This window comes from Ambystoma mexicanum, chromosome 5p, assembly GCF_040938575.1.
Source record: "Ambystoma mexicanum isolate Mex_15411 chromosome 5p, UKY_AmexF1_1, whole genome shotgun sequence".
Taxonomy (NCBI): domain Eukaryota; kingdom Metazoa; phylum Chordata; class Amphibia; order Caudata; family Ambystomatidae; genus Ambystoma; species Ambystoma mexicanum.
Window position 1 is genome coordinate 968,626,849 of NC_090930.1, and position 16,809 is coordinate 968,643,657.

The window sequence follows — 16,809 nt, forward strand, 5'->3', positions numbered from 1 at the left end:
ATGTGTTGAGCCAGTTATGGGATTTCCTGATGTTGGAAATGTGTTCTCTCCTGGGAATGCTGAGCACTGCTCTAAGAGCGTTGTTTTGTAGCGTCTGAATTTTGTTGGTGATTTGCTTGCTGGCTCCTACGTAGAGGGCATTACAGTAGTCCAGTTTAGATAATACCAGGGCTCTGGCTAGTGTAATGCAGCTCTGGGTAGATAAGAAAGGTTTGGCTACTCTTATAAGCTTACATGTGTAGGCCGTGGAGGATGACATCGAGCTAACCTGTTTGTGGAAGGATAGGGAGGAGTCGAGATATATTCCTAAAGTTTTCACTTCTTTGGATACCTTGATTGGGTTCCCGTCTATGATGAAGTTGGTGTAGTTGTGGTCTAGTTTGGTTAGGTTGGAGGTGGAGCCAAGGATTATGAGTTCAGTTTTGTCATCATTCAGCCATAGACTGTGCGAAGCCATCCATGCCTGAATGATGAGGTACACCTTGTTCATCAAGGCCAAATCCTGGTTGTAATCTCCAGTCAACGGGATGAGGATCTGTGTATCATCAGCGTAGTTGGTGTAGGTGACACCCAGGCCATCTAAATCGTCAAACAGGGGCTTCGTGAACACGTTGTACAGAGTGGGGGAGACGCAAGAGCCCTGTGGGACTCTGGACGTGATGGGGATGGGATCGGCAGAGGTGGAAAAGACATGCATGGATCTGTTGTTGAGGAATGACTCAATCCAGCTGATGGCTTCTTGGGAGAAGTGGGCTGCTGTTTCTAAATGATTGCATAGGATTTTATGGTCAACTAGATCAAACGCCGCGGAGAGGTCTAGCAAGAGTAGTAGTGCAGTTTTCCCGTTGTCTCTAAGGGTGTCTATTTGGGCTTTCAGATCAATCAGGGCCGTTTCAGTCCCATGTTGGGGTCTGAAGCCTGATTGTCGTATGCCTAGGAGGTGGTTTATTTCAAGATATTTTTGGATTTGTTGGTATGCTGTCTTGTCTAGTATTTTGAGCAGGAATGGGACGGTGGTAATGGGTCTATAGTTGGTCGGGATGGACGGGTCGAGGGAAGGTTTTTTGAGGAGAGGGAGGACCCAAGACTCTTTGAGGTTACTGGGGACTGTTCCTGAGAAGATGTTGAAGAGGAGGGTGTGAAAGGGAGGCTCCCTCTGGCACCCCATTTGTGACAGGCGATGGAGGAGAAAGGAGGGAGGAGGATAATTTGCGAGAGTTTGGAAATAAAAGCGGTGATTCAATTTAGGGCGGTGTGTTTAATGCAAAGGGTGAGGAGCCTGTTCCTGAGTATTGAGTGGTTGATGGTTTGAAAGGCTTCTGATAGATCCACGAGGATGAGAGCAGCACACCCTTCTGGATTGGCCGTTCTTTTTAGGTTGTCCCAGACAGAAACCAATGATGATTCTTTTCCACAGAGGGGTCAGAAACACTGATTGGGCTGGGTCGAGGAGTCTATTGGCTTCTGTGAAGAGGCCAAGTTGCTTATATGCAGCACAGTGAATTAGTTTAGCAATGAAGCAGGTGTTGGAAATTGGGCGGTAGGTCGAGGCAAGGTTTTTTGAGTAGCGGTTTGTCATGGGAGGTTTTGAAGCCCTATGGGAAGGTGCCAGATGAGAGGGATTTATTTATGATGGAGTGGGCTATGCTGCCAGCACAGGTGGAGGTAAGGATCTTTGTTTGAAACGGAGGTGGGCAAAGATCTCGAGGCCTTGAGGGTCGACTAAGTACTAGTATGTTGCAAAAATCAGCCAGGGAGCGAGGTGTGACTGAGGAGAAAGTTGGGTAGGAGGGTGAGTTCAAGGGTCAGGTTTTCATGAGGGCCAGATATGGATGGTGGGATCTGAGCTAGTTTTGTGGTGATGGTATGATGTTTTTTCAGCCGATTGTTATTAAGTGTTTGGAAAGTTCATCACAGAGAGCTTGCATGGACTCCCTGCATGGATGTTTGGAGTTGGAAATTCTATTTCCATACTGTGTTTTTTTTTGCCTTCTTGATTTCATACGCATATGCCCTGTTCAGTCTTGCAAGAACAGATTTGTTTTGTGGATTAGGGTTGGTACTAAAGGTTCGCTCTAAGCGAGGACTGAGGGTTTTGAGTGCTTTAAGGGAACATTGTACCACTTTTGGTGTGGGGCTGATCGTCGGGATGGGTGGCGAGTTGGTGTGATGTGGGGGCATATCTTCAGAGAACCATTTGTCGAACAAGTCGATGGAGAGTTGTCCTTCCTTGCGAGAGAGATCCTGTAGTGTAAGGAGTAAGGAATTGGCCAGGTCTGGGTTGATGATTATTTTATTCCATAGAGTAGGGTGGGCGATGTGGATGAGTGGATGTTTGCAGGAAGAGGTGGGGACAGGGAAAGGTGCTGTAATGAGAAAGGTATAGCGTGGTGATCAGTCCAGATGAGGGGGGGAGGCGGGAGCCGGGAGACTTGACCTGTTGTGCACAATAGTGCACCTAGGGTGTGTCCTGCATTGTGAGTCGGGAGGGATATCAGTTGTGTTACGCCGAGTGCTTCCATATTGTCAGTGAGGCAGTGGGTCATGGGTCTGGCAGGAATATCAAACCAGATGTTGAAGTGTCCTAACAGAGTGAGCGCGGGGTGCTGGATTAGCGTGGTTGAGAGGTAGTTGCAGAGAGAGTTGGCAAAATTTCAGTCATAGCCGGGTGGCCGATATAGGAGAAGGAAGCTGTGGGTGACAGAAGGGCTGAGGTGGAATTTAGCAAGAATAGATGTGCATTTAATGTCACATGGTAGATTATTGATAGATATTATGGAAAGGTGTAGTTTGTGGAGAATGGCTAGACCCCCCGCTCTGCTAGGCCTGTTATGTATGAGCAGGGAGTAGCCAGGAGGGAATGCCTTTTGTGCATTGGGGTTCAAGTCGTCACTGAACCAGGTTTCAGTGATGAATAGGACTCTGGGTTTTCACTGGCTGTGAGGTCAAAGATGTTGTGTGACTCTGTATGACTTTGCACACTAGTGGGAAATGCCTAGAATCAACTTTGGCACATCAGTGGATCACACCTAGATTTAACCATGACACATTGAGGGAAGACACTCAGATTTAACTAGGTCGAAACCGATGAAACCCCCTAGTTTCAACTTTAGCACTGAGATAGATACACCTAGATTTAACTTTGGTAGAGCGGGGGGAAATGGCCTGAGTGTAACTTTGGCAAGAGCAACTGAAACCGCACAGTTTACACTTTGGCACACCAAAGGGCACTTTTGATTACATTTTGGCACTTCTATATAAACACCTACATAAAGTTTTGGTAGAGTGAAGGAGAAAAGGCCTAGGTCTTACTTTGGCAGCAGCAAAGGAAACTACTCAGATTGGACTTTGGCACATTAATAGACTCCCTGAGTTTTGACTTTGACACTATAGTAGTTACTTCTAAATGTAATAGGTATGGCTACCTTTTGCAATTTTGACTAGATGCAAGATAGTGCTACAAGGTCAAATTTAGACTAAACGCAGGATATGGCTACCTAGTACAATCTAGGCTAATTGCACAGGTATATGAGATTAGGTAGTGGTGGAGTTTTACTGGGTTTTAAAGCACCTAACATACTAATAACTCCGATACACAAATATATTGTATTGAGAATGTTCATGTCAGTGCGAGGAAAAATTTCACAGAATGGAGTTGCAATGCGCACAAGGCAAACATGGCAAGGTCTATGCAACCTAGAGCAACTGCTTCAGTGTATAGATGCCAACATTATCCATTCCATTCATGAGACACTAGCCCAATGCTGGTTTTAGCTTTCAGTCTGCAACTTGTACTCCTGGATATATAATGGGGAAATCTAGGACTACAAATTCCAGAATGCAAAGTTAAAACCGTGATTCTATCAGGGTCTACGAAAATGAAATGCAGAATATTGGCATGTATATTTGTGAGATTCTATTTGAACTTTGGGGCCCAGATATTTAGAAAGGGCTTGGAAGTCAATCATGTAAAGATTACTGCTGCACTGTTATAAGGGAAAGAATTGTGGGGGCAATCAACAGTAGATGTTTTATAGGTATCCCGGCAATAATACCGCTGGGATACCAGCAAATGGAAATATCATTACCAGTACTTGTCTGCAGTAATGGTTATGCCATGCATAAGCTTTGTCTACTAGAGCTTTCTGTGTTACAATGGGATTAGTACCCAGAAAATCATCTGGGCACCACCCAATCGTATCGTAGAATGCTGCAAATGCTGCGTTCAAGACTTTCATAGAATTTAGCTGACAGATTCCCAATTTCCCATCAGGCACATGCCAGCTAAATAGAGATTTGCCACCATAAGTAAGTACTTTTTGCAATAATAGGCTTCTTTTTATTTTAATGAATGTTGTCAATGATATGAGGACAAGTTCCATGCGTATAGCCTCGATCAGTGTTGATGGAGGAAAACCTAAGTTATGTCTCCACAGCTTCCCCTCGAGTACGCTCAACCATTGTAGCTGTTCATGTGTACATGTTTTGAGCCGCTAAAATATGGCTGGAAATATACTTGTTTAAATAGTAATCATTCCCTCCACCGAATGGCCCCTCTAACTGTACGTACGACTTAATAAGGATATCTCTAATTAAGGCCTTTGAAATTCAGTATTGCTGATGTAATTTAGTGGATAACGTAGATTATATTATTGTGTCCTGGCAAGTGTACGACTACTTGATCCCCTCGACCCCCCGGCTAGTTTTCACTTAAAATGTTTAATTAAGTGTCTGTTTCCCAAAGCCATGATCATGGTCTTGGCACTGTTTATTTTTAAGGTTCTCGACAGAATATATCTCTAGGGCAGACAGACAGTGCTGTAATCCAATTATGTTCTATCGAACAGTAATATGTCATCCGCGTATGACAGCCAGGTAATCTTTGTATTGTAGAGTTTTGGGGGGGTTCTTATTACAATCCACAAACGCGTCTTCCATGTCTGCGATGTTTACATTGAATAAAAGAGGGCACAACACACAGCCTTTCTTAAGGCCGTCAACTGTGTGTATATGCCGGCCCAGTTGATCCTGTAGATTTAATCTAACTGCAACAGTTGTTTCTGCATAGAATTGTGTAAGCAAACTGAGTAAGGTCGAGCTTAATCCCTATTTAGCTGTTAAGGATTTCAATCAGGCGACACACACCTTGGTCTCGGCCTAGTATGTAGCGCACAACCGAGATGCTTTTCTCCTTATTTTATGCAGATTCAATTTGAGATGCTACACAACTCGTATCACACCTTCTTTTCAAATACCCTGGGTCCCAATGGACCATGAACCAGGCTTGTTGGTGAAATATTTATTTATTTACAAAAAAATTCAAAAGAAATCATACAATTTTTAATATGGGGCAGAAATCACCAATCGGGTGATAATTACAATGAGGATGTAAGCATCAGACTTGAGTTTAATGTTCTAGTGGAACCTATAAAAAACACCAGGGAATAGGAGCACTTTTTTGATTTAGGAAAGATAGCACCCAAGTTAGGATTTCCCCCTGAAATGTTCCCTCAACCCACAAATAATTGAATTTTGAATGGATAGGAAGACACAGCAGGTAATCAGGAATAAGATGCAGAAAACAGAATCCAATTCCCTCACAAAATAAAAGTGGAAAACGGATTTTAAACCCCTTGCAATGTTATGAAATGACATTAGGAAATGGAAAAATAAATAATTAATGTGCGGTTAAAACCTTAAAGGTAGATACAATTTCTCACTAAAGCAACAATGCACAAACACTAACAATCACCAGCAATGGATTACAAAGAGTATACAATTTAAAACTGAGTGGAAAGTTTAAAACATGTTGCAGCCAAATGACACATGTAAAAGTTGCATTTCCTTTCGATTTCCGTGTAAATTTACCCAAATGATTTCTAATAAAAATGGGTGAAATACTAGTGCAGGTTTTGGGCTGTGGGATAGGTATATATCACAGGTACAACATAGAGGTGAAAATAGGTCTCTAGTTGGTGAATTGAGAGAGATTTGGAAGGTAGAGTGAGGTTCGTTTTTAGGAAAATATAGCAGTGAAAAAGAGATTGATTTTTAAAAGTGAAAGGCAAAGTTTTCTTCAACGAGATTTAATGGATGAGAAAAGAGGAACGCCACCCGTGAATATCAAAGCTACGCTGCAGTTCTAACCCTTCACGCAGTGTACCCCTTTTCTTGAGGGAAAATGTATTTTTTTTATCAAAATATCGCTAATGATTTATGATGTATTCAAGACAGGAATGAAGAGAAAAAAGTGGCGCTAACGCTTGGAGATCAAGGGCAAGAACACAGAATTCTGACAGTTTTAACAAGTTATCAGCGTAAGGATAGGATGGCTTTGAGATTGGGATAAGGACAATTGCAAGAAAAAGCAGACTATGGATTTCTATGGGGTGGGGATTATACTTACAGTCCACTTTTAGCTTTGGGATTTTTGGACCGTCAACAGGTTCTGGTCACTACATAGCAGCATGCCTGGCAAAGGACAGCTGGGCAAAAACAGCTGTGCAGGGCGGGTCATCAGATGGGAATTCTGGTCACTGGATGGCACAGGTACCTCTGGATGCAGTTAGAGGGCAAGCAGTTAGTGGGCAGCAAGCCAGGCTGGTTCAGGATCCTTCCCAAAAGGTACCACAGTTTTCCACTGGGAGATTAGTGGGTTGATTCTGGATCAATGGCCTTGCTGGGAATATGATCAGCACTGCTTGGGTTTTGCAGTGGGCCCTGGAGTAGGGTCAGCAATGCTTTGGCCTTGTAGATGGAATGTGGACAGGAAAATCGGGAAGAGTCTGTGTCCGTGTCTTGTCAGGGACTCTTATTTATAATGCATCGTGACATCATCAAAGTACATGGCTGGGCAGGCTTAGCTAAACACACTTCTAACTAATGGGGTTGGTCAGGGGTGCTAGTCTCCGCCTCGCTATCAACTGGTTGGATTTCAAAGCAGGAGGGCAGATTTATGGTGTGAGTTTACAATGTTCAAAAAACCTTGCACAGTTATGTTAGCCAAAATCCGATTTTGCCACAAACGGTACATTTATACAGTTGAAATCTCTTAGCAAATTATATACACAGGTTACATTTTTGTGTAGAGCATAGCACTCCAACTCTGCAATCCGTGAGACATTATATAGACCTTCTAAGACTTTTTGGTAGTTTTGAGTATGAACTCTTCGGCCTAAAATTCCCAAACTTTATACACATGTGTGGTTTACCAGAAGGGATGCAAGTGTAAAAATGTGCATTGGCATCATGGATACTTTCCTTGTAATCCCCAATTCTTTGCCATTTCCATTCCCAAAGGGTCAGTGAATTCTACCATGCCTTAAATGAAAGCCCAAATAAATTACTTTTAAACTGCAACATGTTTACATTGTCTTGCTGCAGAGATAAAAGTTTTCACATTTGTATTCATAAATAGTCTTTGGAAGCACAAATGGCAGTCCTTTGTCTGTGACTAGACCATTTTCTTTCTTTCTTCAGCTGCCACCAACTGTCATTTCCTCCAGAGCAAGGTGGGGTTTTACCATCTGGATTCAAGGTTTATTGCCCCCCACTTTGCACTTCCTTGTCCTGGAAATCCCATTGTCCGTGGGTTCAGCCTAGACTAGATTCTGTCCAACCAAATAATTATCACTGGGGTGTTAGTATCTGCTGAGAGAGGTACTTTTATTGATGGCATCTCTCCCAAGCAGAAACCTATTTTTCTTTTGGAACTTGCAAAATACAGCCAATATGGTTTAACAGTTTTACTTTCTTATATTGTGGTCCTGCGTTAACCAAGCCAGTTCAATAAAATAACCCATGTGTGTATTTTCCCCAGAAACAAACCCCTTCACATTGCTAGATAATGGCATGCTTCCATTCAACAGTTTACATTTAAAACGGTCCTTTCTCTGGGTTTGCAAAGCCCATTTTACATGTGTGGTGAAAAGCTGGCATTTGTTTTTAAATTCGATTTTGCATCTCCCTCTGGATTCCCACACTGTCTTGCAGCTATAGTTGTTTCCTTGTATGCAGGAGTTTTGTTTGAAGCACAGATGTATTGAAATTGGCATGGCTCAAATAGCTGGAGTTTCTTTGAGTTTTTTTTGAGCTTTGATACAATGTAAATAAAATAAATGTGTTTTCCCATGCAGGAAAAGTGAAACTCTTTGTTGATTTGCCCTAGGGTTGATTTGACAGGGCTGGTCATTCAGAAATCATGCCTGGTTTTGCTGAAGCACAATGAACTATACTGGGCATGGCAGGGCCTTATTAATCACAGTGGTTTAAGAAAAAAACTATGGAAATAGCATCAAAGCAGCATTTTTTAAAGGTGAAAAAGTTTCCTTCCTAATGAAGATTTTGGGCTTGCAGCAAAGCAGTGCTGCCTTTTCACTTTATTCCATCTGTAGATGTCAGAACACACTGGCACGCTCCCTCAGTGTGTCCCCTTGTTCCATCCTGCCCAATGTATGCTTGGCAAGATGGTGCAGGCATATTTTTGTTGCTGCAAACTGCAGTTTTAAGGGCATGGTGCTCAAAGGTGCCAGCGCAACCATTTTGCTGTTTCTGCGCAATGCAGCTTGGTTTTGACGACATTCTGTTCAGTGGCCATATGTAGCCCACATAGCTAACTTGCCCCACAATCTGCTCCTTACCGCTCAGTCGAACATGTTCGAAAAATCGATGAATGCAAGATAAAGAAGAAGGAGGACATTACCAATTAGGCTCTGAACGGTCCATATGTTATGGACTCTACACATTCCTTTACAGACTCCTGTTTATTGAAGAGGGAGAACATGTTTTTCAATAACCCAATTATGAAGATCATCAAGTAGGTAGCTACAAAAGAGCTTCCCGGCGTGTCCAGCATTGCTAAAAATATATAGTTATCTGGAACGTCCCTGGGGCGCTTCTTGTAAATGGGAATTCAAATAGACTTCCTCCAAGATCCGGGCATTGTCCCACCCTAAAGCACCTGTAAAACAGCTTATGTAATAACCTAACCCAAAGTTTTGGGTCCCCTTTGATCACTGTGTTAGCAAGAACATCAGGGCCGGGTGCCTTGGACTATTTTATCTCGTGCATTTTTTCTGCTATATCATCTAGTGTTGTACTAAATTCATAATGCTTGTGAACAGTCTCTGTTTCAAACTTAGAGGATGTCACAGTGTTTTGCTTGCCACGAAGGGACTCTATGGACCCAACCCAATATTCAGCATTTATAGGATTCACATCATTCTTCACCTCGTTATGTTAATATTTACTCAGTTCTCTCCAAAAGGACTTACTTTCCTGTTGTCAAAGAAGACAAAACCTATTAGGCCAGTGTGCAGTGCTCAAAGAGCATCTAGGTGCATGCCTCCAATTCTTATATCTAGTATGGATTGCCACAATCTACTCTCACCCATTCTGCTCAGAAACGTTCGATCATCTTTAGTAATTGGCACTTGCTGTGGTGCAACCATCTCTTTTTCTCTGCGATGGCTGTGTGAAAGCTGTGCCTATTTGATGGGTTCGGGCAGCCTTTGCCAATTGCTTCCCTGTGCCACATAGAGTAGCCATGTCAGATAAATACCCAATCACTGTATCTATGCTTGCATTCTCCAATACATTCATGAGCAAGTGATCTTTATTCAATCTATCGTTTAACTCTTCGATGTCATGCTCTTTCCAGCTGATTCTATTACTTTGGTTATTTATTTCATATTGGCCCATGAGATGGTCACATTGCTTTTTACCTATACCTGATAATCTTCAGCTCTAGTATTTTATGGTCATTTAGTTCAGTGACCACCACAGTGTGAATTATTGGTCCCCAAGAAGGTCTACTGAGTACATACTGTAATCTATTCCACTACGCACTTGACCATCGACCCAAGTATAGTAAGATGGTGATTCATTGTTGACAGGAGCACTTGTAAAATGAAGGTCATAAGATTGTAGAAACCCATACCATCTAACTCCCTATTCTAGTTGAAGGTTCCCCCTTGTACTCTCTGGGCCTAGATTCACTTTCAATTGTGATCTTAGATTTCTGGCAATAGGCATTAAAAACAGAACAGACAATTTCCCCATCAGGATAATTCCATTGCTACTCAGTTCCAACTTTTACAAGATATCCCATGATTCGCTTAGAAGACTGCCCCCCCAGGGAGGTCATAAATGTTGATCAGAAGCACTTGACAAGTGTAATTGATCATACTTAATGTGATTTGTGCAAATAATACATTAGCGTCTCTCAGAGCAGTAAAGTATTGGCACACCTCAGTGGTCATTTTAGCACCAATAAACAGCCCTCTCCGGTCCCCCCCGCCCCCTTTGGTCTCCCAGCCCGACCCTTAGGTGCTTGTCTACATAAAACGTTATAACCATGAATGTTAACTGTTGATGCAATGCAGGTCTCCTGTACGGCGTAAATATCTGTGCTGAGCAAGTTATTAATATCTTCTCTCCTATGAAAGATATGCCTAGGACCACGGGTGTTCCTGAGAGTCGCAGTTAAAAATTATTTCTCATTATTTCAGAATTGTCGGTGACTCAAATCCCGAGGGATCTACACCCAACCTTCTTGTACAGCAGCATCTGAGGGGTGATAAGCGATGTGCTCCTCGTGGTAAGATCGTATCACCTCAGAGCCCACTGACAATCTTGCCACCGTTTGTTTATCTTATTTGACTGTGCTTTCCTACGGAGCCCCCACTTCAAAGGAAAACCCCATTTTAGGTTAACTGGATGCAGATGACATAATGACGTCCACAGCATGCATATTCATCAAGTGTAGGCATGCCCAGATGATGTCATCCAATTCGTCCGTGAGTACCACATGTGCCACATCCTTTGTAGAAATTAGTTGTGGGATCAAATGCACTAATTTTAGTATTTCTGTACGATTGAGGAATAAACTGCATTGTTGCAAAGAGGTCAATTATTGTGATTTTTTCACTATCCCTGTTTGCCATGTACAAAATGACTTTCCACTAACTTTGCACTGCAAAAATACACTTTGCAAAGTTCCATGAATCAGGGTTTGTGTCTGCAGTGCAAAGTCCCTTTTCCGCGGTGCAAAGTCATTTTGAACCGTGCAAAAAATTCCATGATTCGGGCCCTATATTAATGTAATGTAAAGTGGTTTTATATAGCGCCCTTTTGCCAATAATGTAGGCCTTGCAGCACATGGCTCTGTAAGAAAGGAAGGGAGGGTGTGTTAGTCGGATAGCAGGAAGGCAGACGCAGAAAACTTTGGTGTTGATGGATGCGGTTCGGAAGTGGCCATTACCTGTGTCGATATGAACACCTCTATGTTGTTTGTGGTAGGTCATGTGGGCAGCCCCAGGATTGTGGAATGCAAAACTTTACCGAATGGTTGTGAATAGAAGATGGAGAGGGCCTGAATCTGTTAAGTACACTAGTCCTGGTGGTCACCAGAATGAGTGTGGGAGGTGTGAGGATGCAAGATTTTAGGTGTGAGGAGTTAGTTGATTTACATATATAAATGTGTATATATACATATCCTTTTGAGATATGTAACCTGCTACATTTACACACAACTCGTATTTTTGGTGCAAAATCCCATGCAATAGTTTATTGTCTTAAGCACTTTTTAAAAATGTTAGTAGCAAGCATGCTTCTGGGTATGCAACTCGATGAGATGTCTAAAATCATTATGTATTAGCTCTGAGCACGCCTATCCCCGGGTAGCATGTTTATGGCTAATCGATACTATGCATTTTTTCTTTAATAATGATTATGTTTCTGGCTCTTCACATAGCGTGGACATTGCTCCAAGGGGCAGCAGAGCGTGTTAAAGAGACCATTTTAGTCATGATGCGCAGCACACAGAGGGCTATGGTGAAATGGATGGGTCCACAGGAAGCGGGGGGCACGTGATTGCAATTCTAAACAGTAGTACAGCAGGCTTTTTCATGGCATTACATACATGTTCGTTGTATTCACACAGAGATGACGTGTTTGTCCCAGTACCACATATTTCATTATAAAGGCTGAAACATGTGATTCCCAGATGTTATTTTGCGACTGCTTCTATGTCTTTCTATGCGTGTGTTGTCAGGCACGAAACTTCACAGGCAGGGGGTAAAAGTATTAGGAGACCTTGCAATCGAAAATAATCCATGAGGGGGGTGTTAGACACTTCAGAATACCTTTAGGAGGCAGGATTGATTCTTGCAATGAAGTGTTGCTAGAAACAAAACATTTAAAATCCCACTATAGAAGGATGCAAGAAAAATAAAATAATCATATCATATTTCGCCTGTATTTAATTGCGCACCTCTTTGATTTTCTATTTATTTAGATGTGTGTGGGCGGTGGGTGAGCAGCTCTGAGGGCAGGCGAGTACTGGATAAATCATCACTAGCTACGGAAGAGACATAGCCAACCCAGAGTTGGGCTCCCTTTTCAGGGTAAGGTCATGGTCGCTCACTGGACTCTGACGAGCAGCCCAGGTCCTGATCAATTATCACTAGTTAGGGAAGAGGCATAGCCAAACTAGGGTTGGGCTCCCTGCTAAAGGTTACGGAACGGTCACTCATTGACTCAGAGGAGCAACCCCATACCGGCTCAATTCTCACTAACTAGGATAGAGACCTAGCCAACCCAGAGGTCATGGTCACTCATTCACTCGGAGTATCAGCCCAGAACTGGATTCATTCTCACTAGATAAGGAAGAAATGTAGCAGAGCTTGGCTTCCTCCTAAGGATAAGGGCAAAGCAAGGTCATTCATTGATTTGGAGTAGGAGCCCAGTGCCGAATCAATTATCACTGCCTAGGAAAAATGCATAGCCAGTCCAGAAGTGGGCTCCCTCTCCAGGTCAAGGACACAGTTACCCCAGGGTTCGATGCACGGTATAAATAAAGAAACTAAACAGTCACTCAATAACTTAGAGGAGCAGCCCAGCACCATACCAATTATCACTAGTTAAGGAAGAGACGTAGCCAATGCAGGGGAGGGCTCACTCCTCTGGTTAAGGTCATGGTCATTCATTGATGACGACAGTTTGATCTGAATGTTAAGCAGATACTCTCTTGTCAAATCTTCCAACCGTATAGAGATTTTGCATAGGAAACGACTTTGTTTGTTACATATTACAAAGTGGAACATTTCCATGCATGTGTGAGACTCTCCTAGTCCTGCTGCCCTACTTTCAAATAAGAGCCATTGGGCTCATTACGACCCTGGTGGTACGGTATGGACTGTGCCGGTTTGGCATCGGCACCGTCCATACCGTACCACCTTATTCCGAGCTTCCCTTGCGGGTTCCTGATAGCCTGCCAGGTTTTACCTGGTGGGTTGTGCGGCACCTGCGAGCAGAAGTCGGGATAACACCGGCACCGCTCTAAATGGTGCCGGTGCAACCATGCTCCCGACCCCCATTGTGCCCTATGGGGCAGAATGGGGATTGGGAGACCGGCATTACCTCCTCCCGCAAATGGGCAATTACTGGCCCCTTCATCTTGTAATGGGCTGGTTATTGCCCAATCGCGGGAGGCGGTGCCGGTAGCGAGCATGGCGGTATCCGTGCCTGCCATACAGGCACGGCTACCACCATGCTCGTAATGAGGCCCATTGTGTTCTGGTGCATGGAACCATGCTCCCAACCCCCATTGTGCCCTATGGGGCAGAATGGGGATTGGGAGACCGGCATTACCTCCTCCCGCGAAAGGGCAATTACCGGCCCCTTCATCTTGTAATGGGCTGGTTATTGCCAAATCGCGGGAGGTGGTGCCGGTAGCGCGCATGGCGGTATCCGTGCCTGACATACAGGCACGGCTACCACCATGCTCGTAATGAGGCCCTTTGTGTTCTGGTGCATGGAGCGTGTTGAACTGTGCATAATCTGAGTGCCAAAGTACTTTAGATGCCCCTTTCTGAATAGTTGAAGAGATGTATTGATAGTCAAAGTTTCTACATAAATTGAAGGCCATTTTGCAATTGTAAAACAAGCCGGCATTGCCAAATCCACACGTTCTGTCTATGCTTAAAGGAAATTCATTGGCTACACTGGCCTTGTTGCTGTTCTCAGACAGAGTGACCGGGAAGGTGGCCTGCACGAGAGAGGTACCACTGACTATGACAGACGAGTGCACTGTTTCTGACCTACCCTAGCGCCAGCCGAGTCCTGGCCCTGCTTCTCCTCACTGGTCGCTTTCAGTGCATGCTCTGTGTTGTAGCCACATCCTGCGTGTATGTAACACTACACACATGGTTACCTCTTGTTAGTGCGATAGTGCCAATCACTAAGCCAAATTCATGCTGGAGGGCCACTCGGAGTTAACACTCTGTTGCCTAAGCAGGTCGCCTCTTTCTGCCCCTGCTCTGCAGCAAGCGCTCTCTGCAAACTCTATACCAACATTGGGGCCTAATTATGTACCGCTAAAATGCAACCTTTGAGATGAAACATAAGGACCATACGAGCCTACAAAATAAGTTCGGACTGCCTTTAATGTAGTATTTTGTTGCACTTATTGATGCCTGTATGGGGCACTGTTTGTCGTATGCCACATCCCATACATCTTAAACCTTATCTTTAACTCCCACTGTTAGCTATAAAGCGCCAACCAGAAGCTATAATTAAAGCACTCGGTGTAGGCCAACACAATGTAAAGTAGTCTAAAATAGCTTACAGGTTTTTTCTGCCTTTGCAATGCTATTCTTCTCTTTACACATGTAACACCAAAACGTGACATGACAGACGTTTTTTTTATAGAACACTAGCAAAAAGAGCCCGTTCTACAAACGGGTTCTGTGGACAGACATGACAACACTCATCAATTGTTGAAAATTGATGATCCTGTAGGTGTCTGTTCCGATTCACTTATTGCTCCATGTGCCTTGCACTCTTAAGTAAACTGCACTGAGAATGATAGCGTGCGGCTGGCTGTCATACCTTGGAGCAGAAGTTCAGGGGAGGCAAGAGTTGGTTGCCTCACCCTGGCGTAGTGCAGTTCATTGTGGTGCATTGAGTTGCAAATGTCCCAGAAACCGTGCATTTTAAGGTTGACGACCGGTCCTTCTATGACACATTGATGTTTTGCCGATATCAGGCAACCGTCTCATGTGTGAAAGTGCTGAAATCCAGGGAAAGGGGTGGGGTTTCGAAATGGTATGTAGCCAGTCATGTCTGGAGGGTCATAACAGGTAACTATGCAAAATTTGGTGCAGATTGGTGAAACAGTGTGGAATTGTATATGGAACAACGTTTTCGCCAAGCCACAAACGCAACAACAAATTTAGGGTTTAGCTGGAATCCAGGAAAAGGGGTGGGGTATATAAATGGCATGTAGCCAGAATGTCCGGAGGGTACTAACAGATAACTATGTAAAATTTGGTGCAGATTCGTGAAACAGTGTGAATTGTTTAAGGAACAACGCTCCGCCAAGCCACAAACAAATTGTAACTTGTGCTGAAATCCGGGGAAGGAGTGGGGTGTCCACATGTCATGTAGCCAGTAATGTCCGGAGGGTCCTCACAGGTAACTTTGCCAAATTTGATGCAGATTGGTGAAAGGGTGTGGAATTATACAACTAACAACGCTTTGCCACAAACCCAGCCACCCACATATTTTCACTTTCATAAATATCGAATTTACTGTGAGTGAAATTCTTGTCTCCCAACCAGTCCTGGACTGGATGTTGCCCTTTTCCTATGAGACTAATCTACTATGGGAGTTTGTTGGCTGAGGTTCATGCTAATGTTTTGGGATGGACTCCATTCTTAATGTGTATATGCAGGGGTGAAACACTGGGAGCAATGCCACGCAGAAAGCAGCAAGACACACACAGGAGAAAGTCCAATCAAGGATACAGTATCTTGATCACATACCTTTATGCTTCAGGTTTTCATTAAAAAGTGCCATGTTGGAGTTCAGATAATGTTTCCTTCTGATCTCTCTTCCACACAGATTCTTCCAATAAGACCCGGTAAACGGAAAATACCATGGCTTGGCCAAACCATATTTCCCTTTGTTTTAAAAGGGAAAATGGATAATGGATTAGTAAAACATAAAAGATATACTAAACTTTTTTTTTTCATTTTGTTTATTTCCAGTATATGCTCTATACAAAATCTTTTATACCTCTGAATACTAAAACATACATAATATTACAATTACAAAATATACAAAAAAAATATACATACAATACCAAGACATTTGATATCAAATTAAAATATTCGCCAAGTATTCTCCAACAATCTCGAGATTGGGGAGTTCTAACAAGCACATCAGCCTCAAAAATTGACATTAGGAGCTATATTAATCACCATGAAAAATGGCACGCCACCAGCACATTTTTAGCAATGCATTTATGTATTTGGATTTATAAAGTGTTCTTCAAAGGGCTGTACATAATTAAATAGGAAGTTACAAAAATATTGTAATGTACAAAAAGGACAACATGAGGTACAAATTCCATTCAAGGGAAGTCCAAAAGGTAAGTGCCAGGCTATTATGCAATTGTATGCAAAAAAGACAATTATACTCGTCCTTGGCAGTTAAGGAGTTAAGATAAACAAAAATGATTAAAGAGTGGTAGTAAAACGAACAGACAAAGGTGGGTTTTGGAGGCAGAAGTGCAGTGGAACGAAAGCAGGATTGGGCTCAAGGGGGAAGACGGACAGTCAGAAGAACGCACCCGGGATTAGAACCTGTTTTGCGCTGCGTCGTCTTGCTTCCAAGAGGAGTGCGTTGCCACTAAGCTATACTAGCCTTTAGGATGGGGCAAGACTATGGATGCATTTAAAAACAATATGGAGGAAATGGATTTGGCCAGATGGGAAAGGGGAGCTACTGAAGAGAGACCAGAGACAG

General features: G+C 43.2%; 1 protein-coding gene across 1 annotated transcript in view; it reads right to left on the reverse strand.

Annotated features, from left to right (window-relative positions):
• Positions 1-16,809, reverse strand: part of ABCA13 (ATP binding cassette subfamily A member 13) — a 2,251,223-nt gene that overhangs the window by 1,722,024 nt on the left and 512,390 nt on the right. Inside the window, exon 22 of the mRNA XM_069613428.1 lies at positions 15,825-15,962. Within this exon, the coding sequence (XP_069469529.1) occupies positions 15,825-15,962 (138 nt within the window). The remainder of the gene's footprint in view (positions 1-15,824; positions 15,963-16,809) is intronic.